At 31.3% G+C, this 23,642-nt stretch overlaps 1 protein-coding gene across 19 annotated transcripts in view; it reads right to left on the bottom strand.

Annotated features, from left to right (window-relative positions):
- Nucleotides 1–23,642, bottom strand: part of LOC117101645 (rho GTPase-activating protein 5-like) — an 81,797-nt gene that overhangs the window by 16,954 nt on the left and 41,201 nt on the right. For 7 of the 19 annotated variants that reach the window (XM_033241660.1, XM_033241659.1, XM_033241662.1 and 4 more), the window contains exons 14-17: nt 21,002–21,042; nt 19,617–19,757; nt 16,510–16,584; nt 10,774–10,833 (exon numbers count right to left, since the gene is read on the bottom strand). In XM_033241660.1, coding sequence (XP_033097551.1) covers nt 10,774–10,833; nt 16,510–16,584; nt 19,617–19,757; nt 21,002–21,042 — 317 coding nt within the window. The remainder of the gene's footprint in view (nt 1–10,773; nt 10,834–16,509; nt 16,585–19,616; nt 19,758–21,001; nt 21,043–23,642) is intronic. The other 12 variants (XM_033241664.1, XM_033241672.1, XM_033241677.1 and 9 more) reach the window with 10 other exon arrangements.

Raw genomic sequence — 23,642 nt, 5'->3', positions numbered from 1 at the left:
GAATATAAACACCAATTGCAATAAAATACAACACATGCTTCCTGTTACTTAGCAACAGCATATCCACAATTAATATGATATACTCCACAAAACAAGTCCACCAAAATAAGCATTTCTCAAGTCCACACTCAGCTAGTGTTTAAGTCAACCAAACTGAGCTTTAGGTCCACTACAGTAGGATTATTCTAGACAAATTGGGTTTGGTTGATCCTACCAATAAGGGGCCCTTCATTTGCCATCCAGTAAATTTGGTGGAGTATGTCATAAATTTAATAGCATAATCACACAAAGTAATGAATTAAAATCTGAGATATTAAAAAAAAAATTGAAATATCAACACATTAAAATACAGTATTGCATTCAGAGACAAAATTCATCAAACGGCAAGAATTACATTTGAAAGAGAATGAAAGAAAAAATATATCTATATACTAATGACACAAATAAACAACAGAAACAATGCTACAATAACGATGATGCCACTTTCTAATTTGAAGTGCTTTAATTGATGAAAAAAGTGCGAAATAAATGGTACTTGATTGCACTAATAAGATGTTAATAAAAATGATAACACCTAAAATATAAATTAACAAGTTTTAAAACCACTTAAGAAAAAATGACACAAACCAACATATAAAATGATACCAATGAATACTAAGATATACCCATTTCTTTACACAATATTTGTCTGAAGACCAAATAATGCACAATAATCACAATTTACAAACCAGTTCTTATTAGATTCTTTCAACAATATACATTTTATTGTTAATGTGAGTGCTGTAATTGAAAAATGGGCAGGATTTCATCTCAGATGAAATCTGAAGTTTTGCAAACTTGTTCAAATCCTTGCTAAGCAGGGCTAAACTGACTTCAAACTTTAAAATAAGCAGCATATGTAAAAGATTGTAAAAAATTATACATATTGAGTCAATGCCACAACTTAATTCAAAATATCAAGCTAAGGACTAGTTATCAACAAAAATCAGAGACCTTGATCAGGTTTTTTGTTTTTTTGTTTAAGAAAGTCTGTGAATTAGATGTACATGATGTGTGTTATGTATGTGAGAATGCAAAGTATGATAAGGTCTATAGGGACATCACAAAAAGATACAAAATCCACAAATATTAACTTCAGTGTGTGAATTTATTGAAAGCCTCTGGGGTCCTGAGACTCTTGCAAGCCAGTCTCAGAAGAATAGCAAAGCGTCTGCATTTTCAAGAGCAAGCAATAATCTTGTGCAAAACTAGCCATTTGCTATACATTCAGAATGTTTGCATATTTTTATTATTGCTTTAGTTATTTTCTCCTCTGAACTCAATAAATAAACATTAATTTATCTGCCTAAAGGGGTTAAAAAGCCCTAAAACTTTTTCATTGGCCAATTCAAAAGAAGAAAAAAAGGTGTATCAGTTGAATTTAGAAGAGCCTTAACACTGTGAGCCTTTCTAGTTACAAGGATGAATATAGAGAAAAAAATGAATGGATCAAGCACACTGCCTTAAGGAACACAAGATTAAAGTGGTGTGTGCCAACAACCAAACCTATTACTTAGAAAACCACATTGAACTAAAAAATAAAGATGAAAGCTACTAGGAAAGCACTGTTACCACAACAAATTGTAATCCTGTAATTATCACATAGAAATTAAGTTGATGTTATCTGGTTGAAAGTGGTAACAATTTTTGTGGTCTAGTGTGATAAAGATTTGAGACATTGAAGTCTATCAGAATGATAGGATTAGTGGGAATAGTAACATTAAGCTAAATGACACAGTGCCAACTAGTCAAAAAGCTTTCAATACGATAAAAAGGCACTCAAGAATACATAACAAATTTAATAAAAAAAATTATGATATTGAGAAAGGTGGAAATGAAAAAGGAAGTAGTTGTACTAAAATTGACTCCACCCATTCATCTGAAGTAAAGTTGCCAGTGCAATCCAGGCATGAAGAGAAGGAAATGGGGATAAGCCACCTAAGATTAACTTGTAGAGCTGCTTGGACTTGGTGTAGGAATCACTAAACAAGTCCATTTGTGCGAAAACAGCAAAAGTGAAGATTGAGACGTTGAACTTCAGTAACAGACACGGCTGAAAGTTTGCAAAGCTTTTTTTAAGTCCAAATATCCGTTTTACTTGGCAATGGTAGAAAGTAACAGACATATTACCAAAATGAAAATGAACTTTTGAACAGTCAAAATCACATGTACACTTATGAAAAAAATTAAATATTAGCAACCATAATTTAGAGTACTAAATGATATTTCTTTGTATTAAAACATATCAACAACTCAATAAAGAAAAAAATATTATTTATATCTATTTCCTCTGAATATTTAGTGGCCTAATGTTTAGATTAGATTCAGACCATTTCAGACTTCACCACTGAAAAATATTGTCAATGGCTATAATTATTTGCATCGCAATAAAAAAAATAACTTCTTTATATGTTTGTTTTTATATACAAATGTTTCAGTTTACTAATTATTATATGATCAAATGCTATTCAAATATACTTCATCATGAAAATGCAAAGAACAATTATAAAAGTAGAGGCTAAATAAAAAAAAAATGCATTGTTTAAATGCATTGCTTCAAGTTTGCATTCGTTAAAAACATAATTAGTACAGTACTATCAACACTCCAATGCTAAAATGTGAGTAGGCAGTGGTTGGCTTACTTATGTTTAAATGCATTACTATAATTCTGTATCTTCATAAATGTGGGTTAGTACTATCAACACTTTAACACTATATATGAGTGGGTAGCGGATGGGTTAACATCCATATCCACTTGTCTTCAGTTTCAGAAACTGACACAGGGGAGGCTTTCTACTTGATAAGCTGATGACGCGGGTCTCGATACAAACATGTAGAAATAGAGGGGCTTGGATATCTGGGTTGCTCAAGCTTCCTGCGCTCTTGATTTGCATCTATCATGAGTGTGATGAAACATTCAATGTTTATGCTATAAAAAACTAGAGCAATGACATGAACTTTTGTGATGAAACCAAATTCTTTACTTGAAAATATTGAGACACTGTAATATGAAGTACAGTTAAAATTAATATGGTTTACACAGAGATACCAGCAAAACACCTCACCCCCCTGTTTTGTGTCCTTTAAAAATTTGTTTTGCATCTGAATTTTGACAGAACAATAGGAAACTTACATACCTGACCTGTAATAGAGTAGAATAATTAATAGGGATTACCAAAAAACAGCTAAAAAAAAAACCCCCATATTTTCTTATCCCTAAAAAAGCTTTTAAACATTAGAAATTGAGGAAATAACATACTACACGTCAAAATGTACAACAACCTTATTGTTTAAGGGTCAATAAATCTATGTTTTTCACCAATCTGAAACAGACACTTAGAATTTTTTCTAGGTCAGATCTATTAATGAATTCATTTTCTTATGGTGTTAAGTCTTTTTTCCTTTAATATTGCCCTTTAGTTTAATGAACTTTTGGCAAGCTATTTTCTTTCCCACCAGACTGAACATAAGGCTCAAATAAATAGAAATATGTTTCTTTACTTTAAACCGTTAATCTCACCTCTCCTGCCACTCCTCTATCTTTCGTTTCTTCCTAAAGAAGGTCACTGACACTATATACATACAACTGTACCTAGGCTTAGTCCAGTCCACAGTTGCAACACCATCGTCTGAAATCTGAGGAGGGAGGGGCAAAGGTAAAATTTTAAGGGAAAAATATGCTGGGGTGACCCTAGGTGGGCATGGTCTGGCGTCACTCAAAGTCTCGAAAGTGGTCCAGGTAAGGCGAAGCTCCCCCACCCCCGCAAAAAAAAAAAAAAATTACAATTTAAGGGTTTCAGAAGTTAATTTAATCAATTTTATAGATAGATAGTCTACTAGTATATAGAAAATACACATTTCTTTTTCTCCCCAATGAATTTTGGTTTTTCTTCTTTTCTTTGGGGGGTTTGGGGGGGGGGGGGAGGCAGGGGAAAATGGGGGAACAAGAAAATTTCCTGGGGAAAATTCCCCATGCCCCCTGTAGCGTCACCACTGCCAGTCCAAGCCAGAAAAATGCCTTGCTTAATATAAAATTTTCTGAGTGTTTGCCTCTCAAACACTTGTCTTATAGAATCAATATTTTTTTTTAAATATTTGGTCTAAGATTCAAAAATTATATTTGTTTTTCAAAACTGTTTTTCTTTTTTAGATGATTTTTATGAATGATTAGAGAGAAATTGTAAACAACATTCCAAATTTAATTCTTTTTTGAGAAGTACACCCGATCCAAAAACTTACGGTCTATAAATACATGATGATTAATAAATAAAAACAAACATAATTAATGTAACAATTGGTCAATTAAAATGTTTCAATGACATATATCTTACATCATCATCAAAGTCATCATGGGCTTGGTCTTACTCCGAAAAAACAATTAATTAAAAAGGAAGCATCGAATTAACAATTAACCGATGGATCACCAGTATAATCGGAGTCGTCTCATCAATGACAGCACCTATTTATTTTAATGATTTGACTGGCTGCAGCATGAAAGTTATAGTAAGAGAAACCTGCTGTCTACCCGCCCGTCTTAGTAAGTTTCCTATGCTGGCCACATCCCTACTGACCTTCAATGGGACCATCTTTAATTATATTCACTTAAATGCTTAATTACTTTCATTTGAAACAGCTGATTAATCTTTCATTTCTCTCTTTGCATTGATGTTTTTAGAATTAATTTTGTTATTAATTATTATTCTCCAGTTAGTATATTAATGCTTGCCGAAGTTGTTTTAAATACTGCAATTTATATGATAAGCAAATAGGTATATTTAGTAACATTAATTACGACAACGCTTACATCAGTGAAAGCACTGAATTTCACAGGGCCCTCGGTACATTAAACCAGAGCCTTGCAGGCCTCAACGTTCCTATGCATGATACATTGACTTCACAAACCATATTTTCTTATTAAGCCATCATAAATGACATAATCAGAAAATATGGTTGCTTCAAATTTGTGTGGTGGTTGAAAAATTCAAGGGCAGTCTTTATGGCCCAAAATAGTGATTTTACACCACATTGGTAATGTAATTTGATACGCAAATTACAGTAATATTTTTAGCAAATTTCTTTGAAAAAAATTCGTAGGTCTAAGGCCTAAGCCTAGCTAGGAATACAGTATTTTCATTTTACAGTAGTTTGGAACGATATCGCTAGTGGGGGAGCTGGTAGTGACCTACTAGACTACAATTTATTTGGAAATAACTTGGGCCCGATCGTCCACAACAGTTGGGCCCAATCGTCTGTCACCCAAAGTTTTCATCACGATGATCAAGAACGTACACGATCTAGGCCCTAGACTAGGCCTAGCCACGTGACCCACGCGGCGCATTCTTAAATTTTACACACATTATTTAAATGTATTTTACGTATTAGACGATAACACGATATTCTTGATTAAACAATCTACCACCCTCGTGTTGCAGTAACTACTGTACTAAACTAGGCCTCATGTTTTTGTGGAAAGTCTAAGCTAGATAGTCGTTATGTACCAGACAATTGGCTGCCTTTATATCTTCGCATGTCTTCAGTTTGCATTCAAAGGGTAAACTGCTGCATAGCCAACTGTCGGGGATATAGGACCTCATACAACAGAAAAAAACATTGCATGGAGGTAGCAAAAAATGGAGATCTAAATGAAAAAACAATGTATTTCAGCAATTATTAAAACCCTTTTTTTATTTTAGGCCTTCTTCAAAATGCCTATGCCTACAGCAGTTGATTTTTTTTTTGCCACAAAACCAAAATAGTTTCATTTGCACTACAGGCATAGGAACTAAAAATAATCATATATTAATATAAGTTGAAATTAAACTTCTTAATGTCAGAGTTAACACAACAAGAATATGCTATTCTGGCGAGACATCTCCAAATATAGATGTACTATAGAAAGTTATTAAAGTATATCATCCTTTCAATAGTAGAATTTACATACTACAGAAATTGTCTAAAAGTTTATATAACATGAACAACTATCTTCTAAAACCTGTAACTGTAAATTGTTCATTATTCAGGCATCAATCTAAATATTCTCCACCACAAGGTATAATGCATTTTTTGTTGTTGAATAAATTCCATGTGGAAAATATAAAAGGTTTCTGTATATATTACTATTTAAAAAAAAATTACAATTCTTATTCTTATTAATATAGTTTATTATCGCCAGAATTATTGCAATTAATATTATGATACGGTGACATAGTAATCCAATCAATTGACTTAACCCTACCTTTTGCCTTTCTAAGCACAGTATAAGAAATTTTTGTTTTTAAACAGTTACACTTACTCAAATTACGTCTCTTGCTAGAGTACATTTGATTGTCATTCAACGAAAACTGACAAGGTGGCTAATAGGTATTACTGCTGAATATATAGTACTGATCTGAACATGGCTGGTGTTTACTATTATTGTTGTTTTCATTGCTGAATAATTATTATTCTTAGAGAGAATTGCCAAGTTATCTAAATAGCATAACTGACAACATACCTATGTAAAAAAACAAGATTTGACTGCAAAAGTACAGTTCTTCAGAAACAACAAGGAAATATAAAACTTGGTACACCAAAATGCAGAAATAAACAAAGTTTCCTTCTCTAATGACACACACGAATTAAACTTAATTGCTTTATTCTGCCGTCTTCGCTGAATAAACTCCATTATAACAACTTTGTGCCAACTGTATCGGGAACAGAGAGGAAGGGTGTTACCAGATGTACAATAATACATAATTATCTATAATTGGAATTGTGAAACAGAGGAATGGATTTTGGCAATTACTGATTAGTGATAAACTTTATAGCAATTGTAAATGCTAATTTTTATTAGTTTTGGCATTCCAGCTCGCCTCGTATAATGGATACATGTTCTTTTTTTTTCTTTGACTTAAAAGTTGCAACAGACAGTGTTTGAGCTTCCTATTAAGTTTATTACTTGTGACTGATTTAAAGTTCAATTACAGAATAACCTAGTTAATTCTCTGATGACAGATATATATTTAATGTTTTTTTTAAAAAGCTGATAATTAGTGTAAAATAAAAACATTAATATCCTGTTTATATTTCTAATTATATACATTAGCATTGTATAATTTGAAAGTAATTCTATTTTCATGATTACTGAATCGTTTTTATCTTCTCTTATGACAACTCAATCAAAAGTCATCGTACGTATTTACTTTGACAGGTCTTTCATTCAGCTGAAACGCATTTCCCGCGATAACCAATCAACTCGTCCGATGTTTAAGTATTTACAATTTAACCTTAAATGTCATAAAATATATCGGTTTTACTTGTCTGTCAGATTTTTTTCTTTTTCAATTACTTTTTCCTTCAAGTTTTGAAGAGGGTCTGTCGAGATATATCAATGATAGGGCGAGTGTATGGAATAGTTAACGACTATTACACGCAAAGAAGTTTTCACATTCGCTAAACTTGTGTTTGTTTATTTAATTTTGAATATTAATGATGACATAAATGTATTATATAGTGTATGTACTGCCTTTTCATGTATATTTTATTCATACATGTATGCTGAGATCTAGATGTAAAACTAAAAATTCATTTTATATATTTCTGCATATGAATAAAACCAACATAATGATAATTATTAGCATTCTCAGCCTGGCAATATCCATTCCATGCGAGCGCTCATGACGGATTGATTTCACATGGCCCATATTTAACAATTTAGAATAAAAATGTTTTTAATCCAGAATTAAAGGGTGGACATTTTTTAATGTTAGCTGGTAATCCATAACACAAATTGGTGGCAGAGACAGAAAAAGCATCATTCCTTCATTTTTGCATGTGAAAAGGGACAATACTGTGCATGTCAGCATTATTATTATTATTATTATTATTGTCACTACCTATACATATACTGAACTTTTATTCTTCTATACATTCAGGCAAATACAACTATCATCAGTACAACTTTTACATCAATCAACAAAGACGTCTTCCACTGTAAAGTCCACTGACCTACAATTGTCGTCAATATTTTGATGCTAACGTGACACTGGTTCGCAGACAGAAAGAAAGATATCATTTCTGGCTCCGTACTGCCCTTTGGCCAGACATCCTTTGAGACTGATTTATACTTAAGAGATATTCGGTATTAATTGTAACAAAAACAGATCAATTCTAAAAACTAACATTTCCGACTTCTTTCAGAAGAAAAGTTAAAAACATCCCTGAACCTAAGCCCACACATGAATGAAATAATTCCTCCACTAAGCTGGATCACTTTATTTTGGATCTTGCTGAACTAGGGTTGATAAAATTAAAAGTATTAAAGCAAAATCATATTTTTACACTATATCTAACCAAGAAAGCTAATCAGCGCCTATTTTTCTTATGCAGATAATTAGAGTTCAGAGTTAGTTAGGATATTTCATACTTATTTTTTTTTTTTTACTTTATAATTGTATTGTTTGGTTTGCCAGTCTATTAGAAATAAACAAGGCTAAGTTATGAAAGAAGATTATGAAAAGGGCATGTAAAGTTATGGGTTGCAATATTAGACATATCGACATAGACATCCATGTTGACTACCTATTTAAGAAATTCACTCATTATCAGTGGCGGACTGTCAAGGCAAGCAAGGTATGCAGGGCATACCCTGGCTAAAACAAATAAGAAAATATAGTAGTACAGTTTCTGCATTTGATTTAGCATTTCTTAGCCATAATCTTCTATCTAAACATTAATTTTTCGAGTGGATTGCTGTAGTTTACTTGAAAAGCGAAGTTTTTCAATGTTTGGACTACTTTGATATCTAGTATAAGTCACATTCGGGCCTATTGCAACGTACTTTCAGCTGCTTAGAATTTCCAAATGGCTGGTTTTCAATATCATTCACTCACATATTCAGTGAGTCAATGGAAGTCAGACCATACCCTACAACGCTTAAATTTGCTATTGTGACAACCGTGTGGTGGCGTCAGAATAGCCAATTTAACACTGGAATGGAAGCAGTGCTTCCAATAGTATGTGCGCATGCTCTTCTTCTCGCAAATCAGGACCAGGGAAGGGAAAGTGGGAATCAGTGATTAGGTGAGGGGGCCAACTCGCAAAATAATGTGATTTGAGGTGATTTTTAACTACATGAGCTTAATTTGTGGGCGGTGGATGGGCGAGTACTTTATCAGGTAGAGGGGCGTGTGCAACCCTCGCACATCCTAGATATGTCAATACATGGCATAATCTGCAATTTACCCTATGGTCCGCCACTGCTTAAAATTATTAATGACACCAAACACCTTTTAAATCAGTTTATCACTTATCAGAAGTCAGGTAGAATTCAACCCATTGGGGGGGGGGGGGCGCACAAATAGACACAGAAATTCATTCATAATCAATGCTATCCATGAATTTAATGAGAGATTTGCCAGATAACTGCCGTAGTAAGGTAGTAGATAGGTACATTTATATTCATATTGTATCTGTTTGTTGTTTTTAATGTTTTTCATATTTTTATATTTAATTGCCTTTTACTGTCTTTCCATGTCTTTATTGTATGCAGTAAACAGGGAGAATTTCATTTGTCACATGTTTGGTTAATGATAATAAAGGAATCTTGAATCTATTTATATTAAAATTTGAGCTAGAAATAATTATGGTTATTTTTTTTTTTTTTTTTAAAGAATAAAGTCGATTTCGATTCTCGTACAGAAAACATGAAAACTAAACTACATATAAAAAAAGGAATTCTATGAAAAAATCACATACACTGATCAAAATATTTGAACATAATAACTAAATAATATAATATAAAATAAATATCTCAAACAAAGGTAATAGGATTATTAACATCAATACGTGCTATTGGACAAAAAATGTCAAAAGATAAAGAATTAGGTTTTGCTATAATTCAATTTTTAAAACTTTAAAAATTTATTCTTGTAATTGTGATGAATACACTCACATACACAAAACATTACAACATAAATATGAATATATATAATTAATAAACAATATAGAATGTGAATTAAAGTGCTTTTGATGGATACTATTACTACTACATACAAAAAGTATAATTAGAAATGTGCATGTGTTAAGTGCAACAATGATTACCTAAGAAACTCAAATTGTTAAATGTTTTTGGCACGTACCATTTCTAGAAAAGGGTGACCAAAGTTTTTTAGGCTTGGTGACTGTAGCATATAAATTTTCTGGAAAAGAAAATGATGGCGTGCAAGCATGTAATGTAAAAGGCATTTGTAGCAAGCATAAAACTTTCGCTATTATTAATCAACGTTAAAGCATTATCTATAATATATATATAATTATTTTTCAATTAGCATTTTTAGCAAGTAAATACTCTTGTGAACTTCACAAAGAATAAAGTTCTGTTCACACACTGCCAAATTATATGACAAATACTTGCGATTGCCCATATATGGGCATGTGACATCATCATGCCCATTATGCAAATCACATATATTTGTCATATAAAAATTGATAGCGCATATGTTTACATCATCATGTTGGATGAAATAGCATAGGTAGCCATGATTACCACGGCCCATGATTATTAGTTTAATTATACAAAATACTGAAAAGGGCACAGTTCAAAATATTAAGAATATAAATAAGACATTGAATTAAAGTGCTTTTGATGGATACTATTACTACTACATACAAAAAGTATAATTAGAAATGTGCATGTGTTAAGTGCAACAATGATTACCTAAGAAACTCAAATTGTTAAATGTTTTTGGCACGTACCATTTCTAGAAAAGGGTGACCAAAGTTTTTTAGGCTTGGTGACTGTAGCATATAAATTTTCTGGAAAAGAAAATGATGGCGTGCAAGCATGTAATGTAAAAGGCATTTGTAGCAAGCATAAAACTTTTGCTATTATTAATCAACGTTAAAGCATTATCTATAATATATATAAAATTATTTTTCAATTAGCATTTTTAGCAAGTAAATACTCTTGTGAACTTCACAAAGAATAAAGTTCTGTTCACACACTGCCAAATTATATGACAAATACTTGCGATTGCCCATATATGGGCATGTGACATCATCATGCCCATTATGCAAATCACATATATTTGTCATATAAAAATTGACAGCGCATATGTTAACATCATCATGTTGGATGAAATAGCATAGGTAGCCATGATTACCACGGCCCATGATTATGAGTTTAATTATACAAAATACTGAAAAGGGCACAGTTTAAAATATTAAGAATATAAATAAGATATTCATAAAGTTATTGTAAGAAAATAATAGTGGAAATGCCAAAGCATTTAATCCTGAAAAATAAATGCTTTAACACGTTGGCTGCCAATGACGAGTATACTCGCCCACAGGGTGTTGCTGAGGGCGCCAGGAACGAGTATACTCGTCGAAAACATTCTAGCGTTTATAACTTATTTATTATACAATGTAGGACCACAGACTCAACGGCTGGTAGTTTGGGGAAGATACACCTAGACAATAACGTACAAATGACATATGTACGTTTGTTGTGTTGCCGGTAGTACACTCGAGCGGTACAAGAGGGGGTGCCCTTTGAACATATACCAACCCACGCAAAAAGAGGACGAGATAACTCGCACTTGGCATAGTGAGTAAAAAGTTCTATCACAGTGCCATCGACGAGTATACTCGCCCCCTAATATTTTCCCGCCAATTTATTACACATCATTTTGATGATATATGACTAGATAAAATTTCAAAAAAGCATGTTTGTACATGTAAGCTTATTTTGGCACACGGGAAGGAACCGTAAAAAAAGGTCTGGCAGTCAACGTGTTAACCGTTGTTCACACTATCAAATCATGTGATGTTGATATAATATGAACATACCCTTAATATATGTGTGTGTAATATATGACTGACATTATTATGACGATAATCACACATATTAGTCATGTAAACTTCATAGGGGAGCATTTGCCTTTAAAATGGCTTTTTAAGATGTACAATCATATGCTAAGAATACTACAGTGAGCAATAAAATAATGCACTGCTTTTGGTGACATGGCATTAGCTGGCCCAGTGGCGCTCTTATGTGAGCGAGCAGCCATTGCGGAGGATGAAAAATACACAAGTACTCATGTCATTCTTGCCTACTTGGCTCTGTGGTATACATATTGTCTCTGTGGGTAGACACACACCTCCTTTTTAAAACTTATTATTAAAATAGTGTGGGTTGCCATGATAGTATTTAACATTTAAATGAGGTACTATAGATTTAAAGACTCAAGTCTCATTAAATTTGTGAACTTCCAATAATTTTTCAAAGGTTAAAAAAGTTCAATTTAAATTTACTCATATACATGAGAACATTGTTTTTCTATGACTTTTGCAAACTTTTAATGTGCTCTCCAGCCAAATGAATTAAGGTTTGAACTTCAATGTAATTGCCACGAAAATAAGAATCCATGTTGAAAATTAATTTACTTTTGAATATAGCATGAACAATGGGAATATTTAAGTAAGAGATTAATAATTATATGTTTTTTTAGAGTGCACTTTTTTTAAGCTGTCATATTATGAATGTTTGCAAAGGCCTTAAGCTTGGTGTGCCTTTTATGTTTGGTTCAAGTAATTAGCAACAAAATAAAACACTAATAATAATATGACAATAATATAATAAAAACTATCAAAAGTAATAATATAAAAATATGTAATAGTATTAACATAATAATAACCATCATCATTAAAGTAATAAAAAGTAAGTACAGTATATAAAATTCACTCGTTAATAAAAATTGTCACATTTCCATATATCCTTAATTCCCTGAAATTTAAAAAGTTAAAAAAAAATCAATGTATGTGGTACTAGGATTCTTCATTAGCACTAAGTCTACATAGGAAATTCTTCTTTTATTACAAACTAGCAGCTTGTAACAAACACATAAAAACATATATTCAATCATGAAAAAATAATTTTGACATTAAATTTAACATAAGAAACACAAACTATTTCTATGCCTACAGTGAACTTGGCAAACATTTTACTAGGTATATCAAATATAACAGCAATATAATATTCATTTAAAAGATAATTTGCCAATTTAAGCAATCATCAAAGGCACAGTTAAATATTTAAAAAAATAATTAAAAAGATTGTTGTGTAGGATAATTTTAAATAAAATGGAAGAGTTAGTGCCAAAAAGAACCGACAGAAAATGAGAAAGTGCAATTTTCCTAATTCCGTATGAAGTGTTGGGACAGCAAGCAATGTTTCTGTTTTTTTCTTAATTAAAACAAATTATTTACCTAAGATTAATTTGATAACTATTATGATTTTTAAAAGTTCAAGGGTAAAATCGACAAGTTTATGTTAACACTAATTAATATAATATGAGCTTAATCACTATCAATCTTTATTGGAATAAAAAAAAAAATATGAAAATGAAAAATAAAAATGAACACCTTCATTTTTTATTAGCATGGGTGTTCTTAGACTGTGCAATAAGTACGTTGACTAACATGTAAGCCTCAGATAAGTTTAATATTTGTTCTCCCTTTGCAACATTTAACTTAGAATAAGTGTTCATGCTAAGAATTCTTTCTGTTTTTGCTGTTGTTATTACCTTGGAACATGTATTAGGGGAACATATTCCTCTAATGCACATTGGCGAAATTAGTTGTACAATTCTGATAAAAATTATCCAATTCTACAGTAGCACATAAAACAACTAGACACATGATATGGCACACCTACAGTGAGTGTAGGTAAAATTCATTGCCACTTGCTAAAGTTCATTGCCACTTGCTAAAGTTCATTCATATATAATTGATTAATTTGTATTCACATATTTTGGCATGCGAAATACTTTTTTTTCCCAGCAATTACGTAAAATATTATGTGAAATATTGGGGTGTTTTTGTTTTTTTTTGCATATGAGGTGTCATTAAAAATAATCAGGTGCTGGTATTTTTCATTCTAAATTACAATCATTTAAACCATCTTAAATTTATTTTATGAAGTATAATGTATCAGTTATTATAGTAGTAAGTTTAAATTATTATTATTATTTAAATGACACAGGTGACATCCAAAATAACACTCTACTACGGGGAGTCATAACTTTTTAGAGTTTAGATTTGATATATTCAATATGCTCTTTAAATCCAGAGTATCTTTCATAGTATTATGTTCAAAGTCATTTCAAAAACAAGAGAGGGCAGTATTTAAGAAGGCTAAAATACCTGGCCAATCCTCCTGTTAGTGTTTTCTAAAGCTTTCATTTCAAAAACACAGGAGGGCAGTAACATTTTCTTTTTAATAACATGTTATAAAATAGGGGGAAAATAAAAACATAAATAGCTCCTTAAAAAGTTTTTAACGAAAAAAAATTAGATCAGTTTTTATATATTTCTAGACCTATTGCTGAAAAAATTGCTCAGATTGGTTGCAAGTCTATGAATATACAAATTGGCAAATACATTTTTTACAATTTTCTTTTAAATTTTTATTTAAAGCTAATAAGTTAAATATACAAAGTAAGTAACTTAAATACTGATTTTATTTTTTTTATGTCTTTTTAGCTTATATCACAGTTTTTAGCTTGTATTAAAGAAGGATTTGTAATTATTTTCTGCAACCTGATATTTACCATAATAGCTAATTTTGTGTTAAATTGTTGAATACCAGTTTGACACTTCAATCCTTTGAATCCACTAAAATTGTATTAAAGAAAAACAACTGTATTTTCTACAAAATTACAAACAGAAAAAAATCTGAACGATAATAATAAAAGCAATTAAGCAGCTCAAACTCAGGAGCAGGCTAGTTGTCTACTTAAAAATTAAAGATGATACTATCTGATACTGAAACGTTTAACCAGGAAAACTTGCTTCCTTGGCTAAATCCCTTTAATTTCTCATTTAATACTTTTGTCTCTGAATCGTGTGGTATGCAACAAAAAAGATACTTAGATTTTAGTAATCTGATAACATTAAAACAGCTGAATACTAAGTGTTTTGTTCAGAAAATCGGCCAGAAAGATGACTTTTAACAAACTTCATGCAGAAGTCAAAGTTAAGGTTCACAGTACAAATTAACAAACAACAGTAAGCAATATGTACAGGATGTGTTAATGTGTTAAATTATTGGTGAAAAAAGTATTTTGTTAATGTACACTCTATGCTACAAAATTAAAAGCCAAGGTTCTAGGCAAAAAAGTAAAATTCAACAAACAGAAATAGTATGCAGGAATCTGTACAATTTTAAAAGAAACAAGCAAATGTCTTTAAAGACAGACTATCATCAAACTGTTAAACACTCTATCACTTTTCTTTGAATAAATTCACTTAAAACATAAAACTGCTCATTTAAACCTACCTAAAGTCACCCCAAAAAATCATGGAAATCATGGAAAAAAAAGTAGTTTCTAGTCCTAATATTTGGAAACAAGGAGAATGAGGGCACTCTTTCTTTTTTTTACTCCACGGTGGCAAATCCAAGAAGGTGGATGGGAAACAGCTACTACTTTCTCACTTTTACTAAGTGGACACATTGAAAGCAAATAAAAGAAGCACTTGACATGATTTATACCATATTGTATCCCAAACCATAAATGATCGAGAGAGGATTTTACTAATGATAGCCAGATTTTCGTACATTTGGTAAAATAAAGGAAAAAAAAAAAATGGTGAGAAAATGGATGACTGAGGGGACTGGTATTTTTTTTAAATTTTTATTTGGCCTTAATTTAGGTGTGCACATTTAATGAAATGTTATTATATTTTTCAGTTAGATTTAGAGATTAATTAATGGCTAAATTGTTATTTAATATCCTGTTTTTTATAAACTCCAAAAAATCTGGGTTTGGTTGAGATGCTGGTTCTCAAGCATTTTAGCTACTAGCACAAAATTTGAATTGCCAAAAATTGCAAGGGACAATACCTATTTTATAGAGTGCACTGCATAGTTTAGCATGCACATGGACCATATTGCACACAGGTCCAAGGGGTTAAATGTGTAATCCGAAAGACTATTGAAACTTGCACTCCAGCCCTCTAGCTGAAACACAAGGTGAGTAGCGTATGGAACTGGCTTGGCACCTAGGCTATGTAAATCTCTCCGTAGATCATTGCACCCACAGGAGCTACCACCAGGCTGACTGAGCTAAGTTGCTCTCTCGCAGCTACTATAACTAGGCATTCTCTGAACTCCACAGATGATGACCTATCCATCAATGCTACAATGCACATCCAGCGTATCATATTTATATCAAATACACTTCAACCTCAACAATTCATCAAATCAAATTTGATAAAAAGAAATCAAGTGATAAACTAATACATGCAGGTGGGAAGGACAAAGAAGAACCAGCAACTACAAAAGTTAATTGAAACATCTAAATCTAAAAGAAATCAACAGAAATTACTATTACTACTAAGCAGGTAAAGAAGTTAATGCCACAGGAAATTTAAACATGGATTCTACCAGCTCTTTCTCTACAAAGCATTTTTATAGATAGGGTTTAATACCTGGGGTACTGGTTGGAATGCTTGACGGTTTATGTACGGTTGGAGATGAGTTTTCTATATCTGAAAATCGATCTGCTGGTAAGTAGGAAGAGAAATACATGCAAAAAATAAAAATTACAGTTTCAAGACAAAAATAATATTAAATTAAAATCATAATCATTCATTTAAAAGGGTGTTATTTTTAAGGTACTGAAAATAATTATAAATTACTAAAAGAAAATAAAAGTACTATTTATATATCATCATGCTAAGTTTACATTAATATTCTGATAATAAAAAGCAAAAGAAAAGAGAATGAAAGAAGAACAGAGTGGATTAACAGAGGATTTCAGAGGATTAAAGGAAGATTCAGACGAGGAAGGATCCAGCAGTATGGATACATAAAGCTTTCTCAAAATTTATCGGTAAAATTACATTATACAAGTACTACTACCTTTATTAGAAACAAAGAGGTTTGCGAAAGAGTTTGCATTAATTCAGTGGAGGCGCAAGCGGTAAGCTAGCAGGGCCTGGGCCAGCCGCCAGGGGACACTTGGCCCTGTTGGTGGGAAGTCGCATTAAAATATGTCAAGAAAAATCTTCAATGCAATTGGCACGAGAACCATTTTCAGGCATGTAGAATTGAAATAACCCAACATTAATTGGGCTGAGGCGGTAATTGCAATTGTCAGGGATTAATGACCCACCTGTCAGGGTAATGCAAACGCCACCACTGCATTCAATCATATAAAGTATTATTACAAAAAACACTGTCATATAATGTCAGATATCATTGTTATAATGGACATGCAAACAGGTAATTAAACATGTTATGTTAAACTTTTAATTTAACAACTTTAACTATAAATCTAGTTTCATTAGTACTGCTATATTTAATAAAATAATTATCAACATATAACAAACTATAGTCAAACATAACAAGTTGGTTTGGAACAAATATATTAAAGATTATAAATTACAAAAAATATTACATCAAACTTGGAAAATTCTACCAACATCACAAAGCCTAAGAAAAAAACATGAAGTTAGATTGAGGGGGTACTTTTATTAGTCCTGTCCAGACTATCAAATGTTATTTGAAAAAAAAAAGGGACATGCCTAAATATGGTCATGATGACATCATAATATGACCATATATAGGCACATCATGAATATATGGGCATAAAAAGTTTTTTTTGTCATTGAAAATTTGATAATCTAGACAGAGCATAAGATACAACAATTTTAAAGGGTATTATTCTAGATAGATGGTGATGAGTGCTCAAGTTGTGGGAGGTCACATTAGGGACAACTAGTTTGGTTAGCTTTGCGAACACATGACCTTTCATGCACACAGTGATACAGAAAGAGGATAATATACAGTATTAAAAACATGCCAATATTCAGATTTTATGGGAGGTGGGTTTGTTTTTTCACAGGGTTTTGGCTTACTTGCAGAGAAGGCGACCCCATCAGAAGCTTTATGCTAATTTTCAGGGGACTTCCAACCCTTGGTGAGACTTTATTTACAGAATATGCTAGTATTTATAAAGGGTACTATTTTCTATGGAGAGCAGTATAATTATAGATTGTGCTAGCAATTGTCAGGGATACGCTTCCTTGGTTTTGTATTGAAATAGCTTCTTCACAAGCTCCCATTCATGTCAACAGCCTGAGTTTCCAATCTTTCGATTGCCTATGGCATTACCACATAACCACTATAACTATGAAGGAAAGTCCTATAATAGTATATAAGACAGGCGCATAAGGTACTGAAATATATATGATCATTTTTAAAAAATAGGGGACAGGATTTAGGCAGATATCCAAGCATTCAGGTTCCATAATTTCACTGTCAGAAAACAGACGCCATGACTTAAATTACATCGTATTAAAAATTTCTTGAGTAAACACAGGCTAAGAAAGCAACAACAGTGGAACGAGGCAGGGGTAAAGCTAGGTTACGGATGTACCAAATAACAATGACTCAGTTAGTCGGATACATTATGCTTCCGAAACAGATGCAGAAAGTGGTAGCAAATGGTACAAAAGTATGGGACATTATACTTGCTTACTATGTTTACTACATTGAAATATATTATGATACAAATTATTATTAAGGTTTTTGTGTTTAGGTAAGGCTATTAATAATTTAATGAATTTGTAAACTGTTATCCAGTGTAAATTTCAACCAACTAAAAAAACAATGAAAGGAACATTTCTGAACGAACGAATAAAATAAATTACTTAACAACATTTATGTTAAATGACAATGATAAATGTTAGTATGTTAGTCCAACTAATAGATATCAATTACATTCTTCTGTAGAAATATTAAAATAGTACTGTATTAATCAAACCGATCGATGCCCATAGCTTTTCAAATTGTACTCATAATGTATTCCTATATAATTTTAAAATATATAAAAAATTTATTGTAAAATAATAGCATTTCTATTAAATCATAACTAATTTATTGAACGTAGAGGGGTAAATCTATGAAGACTTGTTCTGTTAAGTATGCTGAAGTGTTTTTACTAAAGAAAAGCAGAGCATTTCAAAGAAATGCTATGTTAAGTAATCAATAAATCATTTATTAATAAAATCTAAATCATACTTTTGAATTTTTAAAAACCTTGAAATCTTAAAAAAAACTAAATCTGTTATAAAAATATATTGTAGTTATGGTAAATATTAATCAAACATGGGAAATCACATAAACAAATTATAATTATGATAATGATCAAATATGTGTTAATTAGGAACTGACTTGCATTATTGACAATATGTGCCATATGTAAAAACAAGAAATTAAAAAATTGAATTAACTGATTTCCCAGTATAATTTGAATATAAAGTTATTATTGTCTTTGATATTTCAGAGTTATATGTTCAAAGACCAAATTTCTAAAATAAAAAAAAAAAAGAAAAAAAAGAAACAAGAATAATGAAAAATGGTAGAAAACTTGCATTTAGTATTAATGGATTTAAACTGATGAGGACAGAATGTTAATGAACAAGTTTGTATTAATTAAATGAAAAGCCAAAGAAACAAGAACAAATTGATAGGGAAGCAAAATCCCTATGGAAAAAGCCATGACAAATATGCATAAGAAGTTTAGGAATACCTTCCCACATCTTAAGTTTCGCCATAAACTCAGAATGGGACTTATTTGTATCATCCTCCTCAAGATCCTTCTCATGATTTTCATTTTCAACGGCATCCTGAGTGTTTATTTCTTGTTGTGTGCTCCTAGAATTCTCATCCGCTTCATGTGCAAATGTGAGTGACAAATACATGCAAACATCACAACAAATTGAGGGTGTATTATATTTTTATCATTAAATGTGCAAAATTGTAAAGTATTAGAGTCAAATTTCAAAAATTAATTGTTAAAAGCCATTTGGCACATCATCTTTGTGTCAGTTAATCCTCATTATGAATTTTACTTAGCTAATTAAAGATGTATTGTTCCATGAAAAATACCCAAAAAATCATTTTTGAAATTAACTTGCTCATTTTAAAGTAGCATTAAAATTATTAAATTGAACATAGAAATTAGTGTATTTAAAAATATTTACCTACAATATAGTTTTACAGTGTAAAAATGATAGAAACACTTTCAGTCACTGGAAGTGATTTTTTAATTTTTATCATTATACAGTATATTTAATAATTTCTATGCTCAGGTTAATAATTTCAAAATTATCTTTTATGATTTTTTGTCATTTTTAGGGGACATTACATATTTTATATTTATTAGGTTCAACATTTGGATCTATTATAACTACCATTAAATAATTCATCATTACAATTATCATCCTCATCACAATTATCACTACCACCATAATTTATAAATCTTAACGAGTATGTCTCATTAAAATACATCAAACTTGAAAATTAATAACTGTCATCAACGCTGAAAATAATAATAGCAACAGTTAAGCCAGGGCACACACTTCACCAACGGTTGCCAGCTGACGTGATTTAATAGCGACCGTAATACGAGGCGCGTGCAACAGATCGTCCATCAGAGGACAGCATCACGCTGTAAAGCACTCAGTGAGCCAAGTATAGATCTGTCGCCGCAAGACCCTTGTATAATGCGGCAACTGTTAGCCACCAACTAAAGTAATCAACACCCAAATTAACATAAAATTAGTTATTTATCTTGAAACATACAATAACTTATTAAGTATAAGGAAACAGTATTAAGGTATTACTGTATTATTATTTCATTACCATTTAATAACAGTGAACTTGCTCTATTACAGGATGGAATAATGTTTATTAAACTTAGTTACAAAGCTTGGGGAAAAGAGCTGTTTAAAGTTGTGTGATAAAATCCTGGTTTCTCAATATTTGAAATATTTCAGGGTAAGCATCGCAATCACCAACCTACAGCTCCACTATCTTTCCATAATATAACAGTTCCCTAAAAACCTTGAATAAAAAAAAAAACTGAACAAAAGAGATTAAAATTATGATATGAATACAAATTCGGAAACTTACTTGGTGGTGCATTCTTTCTTCCATCTTGCTGATAATTAATACTGTAAGATAAAATATTTTAAGTTAAAAAATGTTCGAATATTAATTAATACCCTGTTACATAATAGTGTGAGTACCCTATAAACTATAAAAACTTTCAATCATCAAAAGAAAACTGTAATTAAATTTTCAATATAAAAAATCCAATGTTTTTAAATTACTTTGAAAATTATGGTATTAATGAACTTTCAAATGAAAATTAAAATTCATCTAAAAAAAATATAGTCATCACATCCTCACAATATGACTATACATCACAATATGACTATATATAGGCAGACAACAGTATTCAAAAAAAAAAAACAACTGTCCTCACCAATTAATACAACGTAACTTTTCTATACACCTTTGAACAGACCCATTAATTGGCAGGTAGTCCATTAAGGACTTTGTTATGAAAAGTGTACATTAATAAACATTTTTTTTTTCAAAATTAGTGGGTCATTGGAAGTTGGCAACTTATTTAATCCTTTTAGATGAGGAACTCAACTTATTTAAATTATGTTTTTGAGGATTTTTTCATTTTTATAACACGGCATAAAGTTAGATAAAAACACTTTTTTAAAAAACTGTTCATTGCCACCATTCAAAGTCAAGGTTAGGGTGGTGATTGATGGTGTGGGCTACATATGACTGTGTAAGACACCTATATAATGATCACTTCCTGTAGTTTAGATCTGCTAAGGGCTCAAGGACAGTTTTCAAAGGTATGAACAAAATAGAAACAAACCATAGCTAAATAGACCTACAACACCCTCTCACTGACATCATATCCTAAGTTGTAAGTAATGGACGAGAAAAAATGGTGAACTTGGGACAGACTAATGGTTACAATGAGTAAGAGGAAATAATTTTACCCATTGTATTTGAAAAATGATAACACACACAAATCATAGGAATTTATAAAATGGCACAAAAATATTAAATTATAATCTACTGCAGAGATTAGTTTGAAATCCAAACGAAATAAATATATTTTTGTGAAGTGTATTTAAATTTTAGCCACGATTGAGGTCTTACTCCATACCTTTTAAATACATATACCGTTAATTGTGGGTGAACCAAGCTAAAGGAGGGATAATTTGCTGATACAGTTTTGAGAAAAGTGAAGATACATGAAAATGGCCAAAATTTTCGAAATTTGAAAAATGAAGGCTTTGACTATCATATTTTTGAGTAATATAACAACTCATTTTTCAATTTTTCAACTTATCCCTCTTAGCTTAGTTTGCCCACAATCCATTACCATCAATATCTCTATTATTGTAATTAGAAGTATGGATGATTATAGTCATTGAGACTGAATTTAAACCATTTCATATATTAAAAAAAAAACAACATGTATAAATTGATTGTGATAATCATAATACACGGCACAAACATTATAAATAATATAATAAATCAATTCAGCAAAAATGACGATAATGATAATGATGATGATTACGGAAGCATTGCATGGTGGTGATGACTACAGTATGATATACAACCATTTCAAAAATTCTAGGCCGAAAATACAACTAAACCGCGGATATATTTCACGCTATAAATTTTATTCCACCTGTCAGATGCAAATTATTCAGCGGCTTGATCTTTGACAAGTCGAATCAGTGTGCTATTTGCCGACCCATTCACAATTACGGCGTTCTATAGAAATAGATGCCGTGGAGACAGTCAGGAAGCACAATGTAAATACCACATAAAGGAGCCATTTCCATATCAAACTAAAAATAAACAAAAGTTCATGGCTAAGTGTGAACTCTAAATCTATCATCGACTTGACTTCTTTTTTTTTTTCAAATTAAATTAATTTCAGAAAATACATTTATGCATTTCAAGTGTTTTGGATGCAAATTGATAGGAAAGGTCTCATTTGTTATTTGTACTTTTTTTTTTCTTATGATGACAAGACAGATTTCACTCAAAACATCATGGAAACAAATACATATTTTTTTTTTTTTAAATCTCAGAACACTATTTCAAAATGTGGTGAGTTAGAAATTATATGATTAAGTACTATTTATTAATGTATTAATTGATTTTTACATATTTCTTTATGAAGCATAAATGTAAAATTACAAAAGAATAATAATATTAATATGAACTATAATACATCAAATGGTTTAGCCAACTCCCACCTTCCCATCCAAAGGATATCTAAATTTTTTCCCCCTAAATTTTCTATATCTTTCACTTTCTATCGCATTAAACAGCGATTATACTGGCCAATTAGATGACAAATCTATGCTTTATAAAGTGCTGTTTTTGCACCTTTTGTGTTTTGAAATTAAAAACGAATGTACTATCGTTATTATAGTGGGTTTTTTTTAGAGGATTTGTTTTCAGGGCAATGGGGCTGGAAGGCATTTTAACAACCAAGCTACAGTGCCAACCATTTCTTAGCAATTCTAAACCGTCTCAAACTTGACAAACATTGCAAAACTAAAACTTACTGAAGATTCTACTTCAAACGTATTGTTCCCATGTGGAACCAATTTTTTCATCCTAAATGTTCAAACCCCACAATATCTGATTTTGAGCGAGCCTTGCACACATTCTACGAGCTTCAGTTTGTCAACGAGTTTGACCCAGCCAATGCATGCAC

The sequence above is a fragment of the Anneissia japonica genome, unplaced genomic scaffold (assembly GCF_011630105.1).
Source record: "Anneissia japonica isolate Jap-2015-1 unplaced genomic scaffold, ASM1163010v1 scaffold1696_len571195_cov180, whole genome shotgun sequence".
Taxonomy (NCBI): domain Eukaryota; kingdom Metazoa; phylum Echinodermata; class Crinoidea; order Comatulida; family Comatulidae; genus Anneissia; species Anneissia japonica.
The sequence above is the reverse complement of the archived record's forward strand: the minus strand, read 5'-3'. Positions and strand labels throughout refer to the sequence as shown.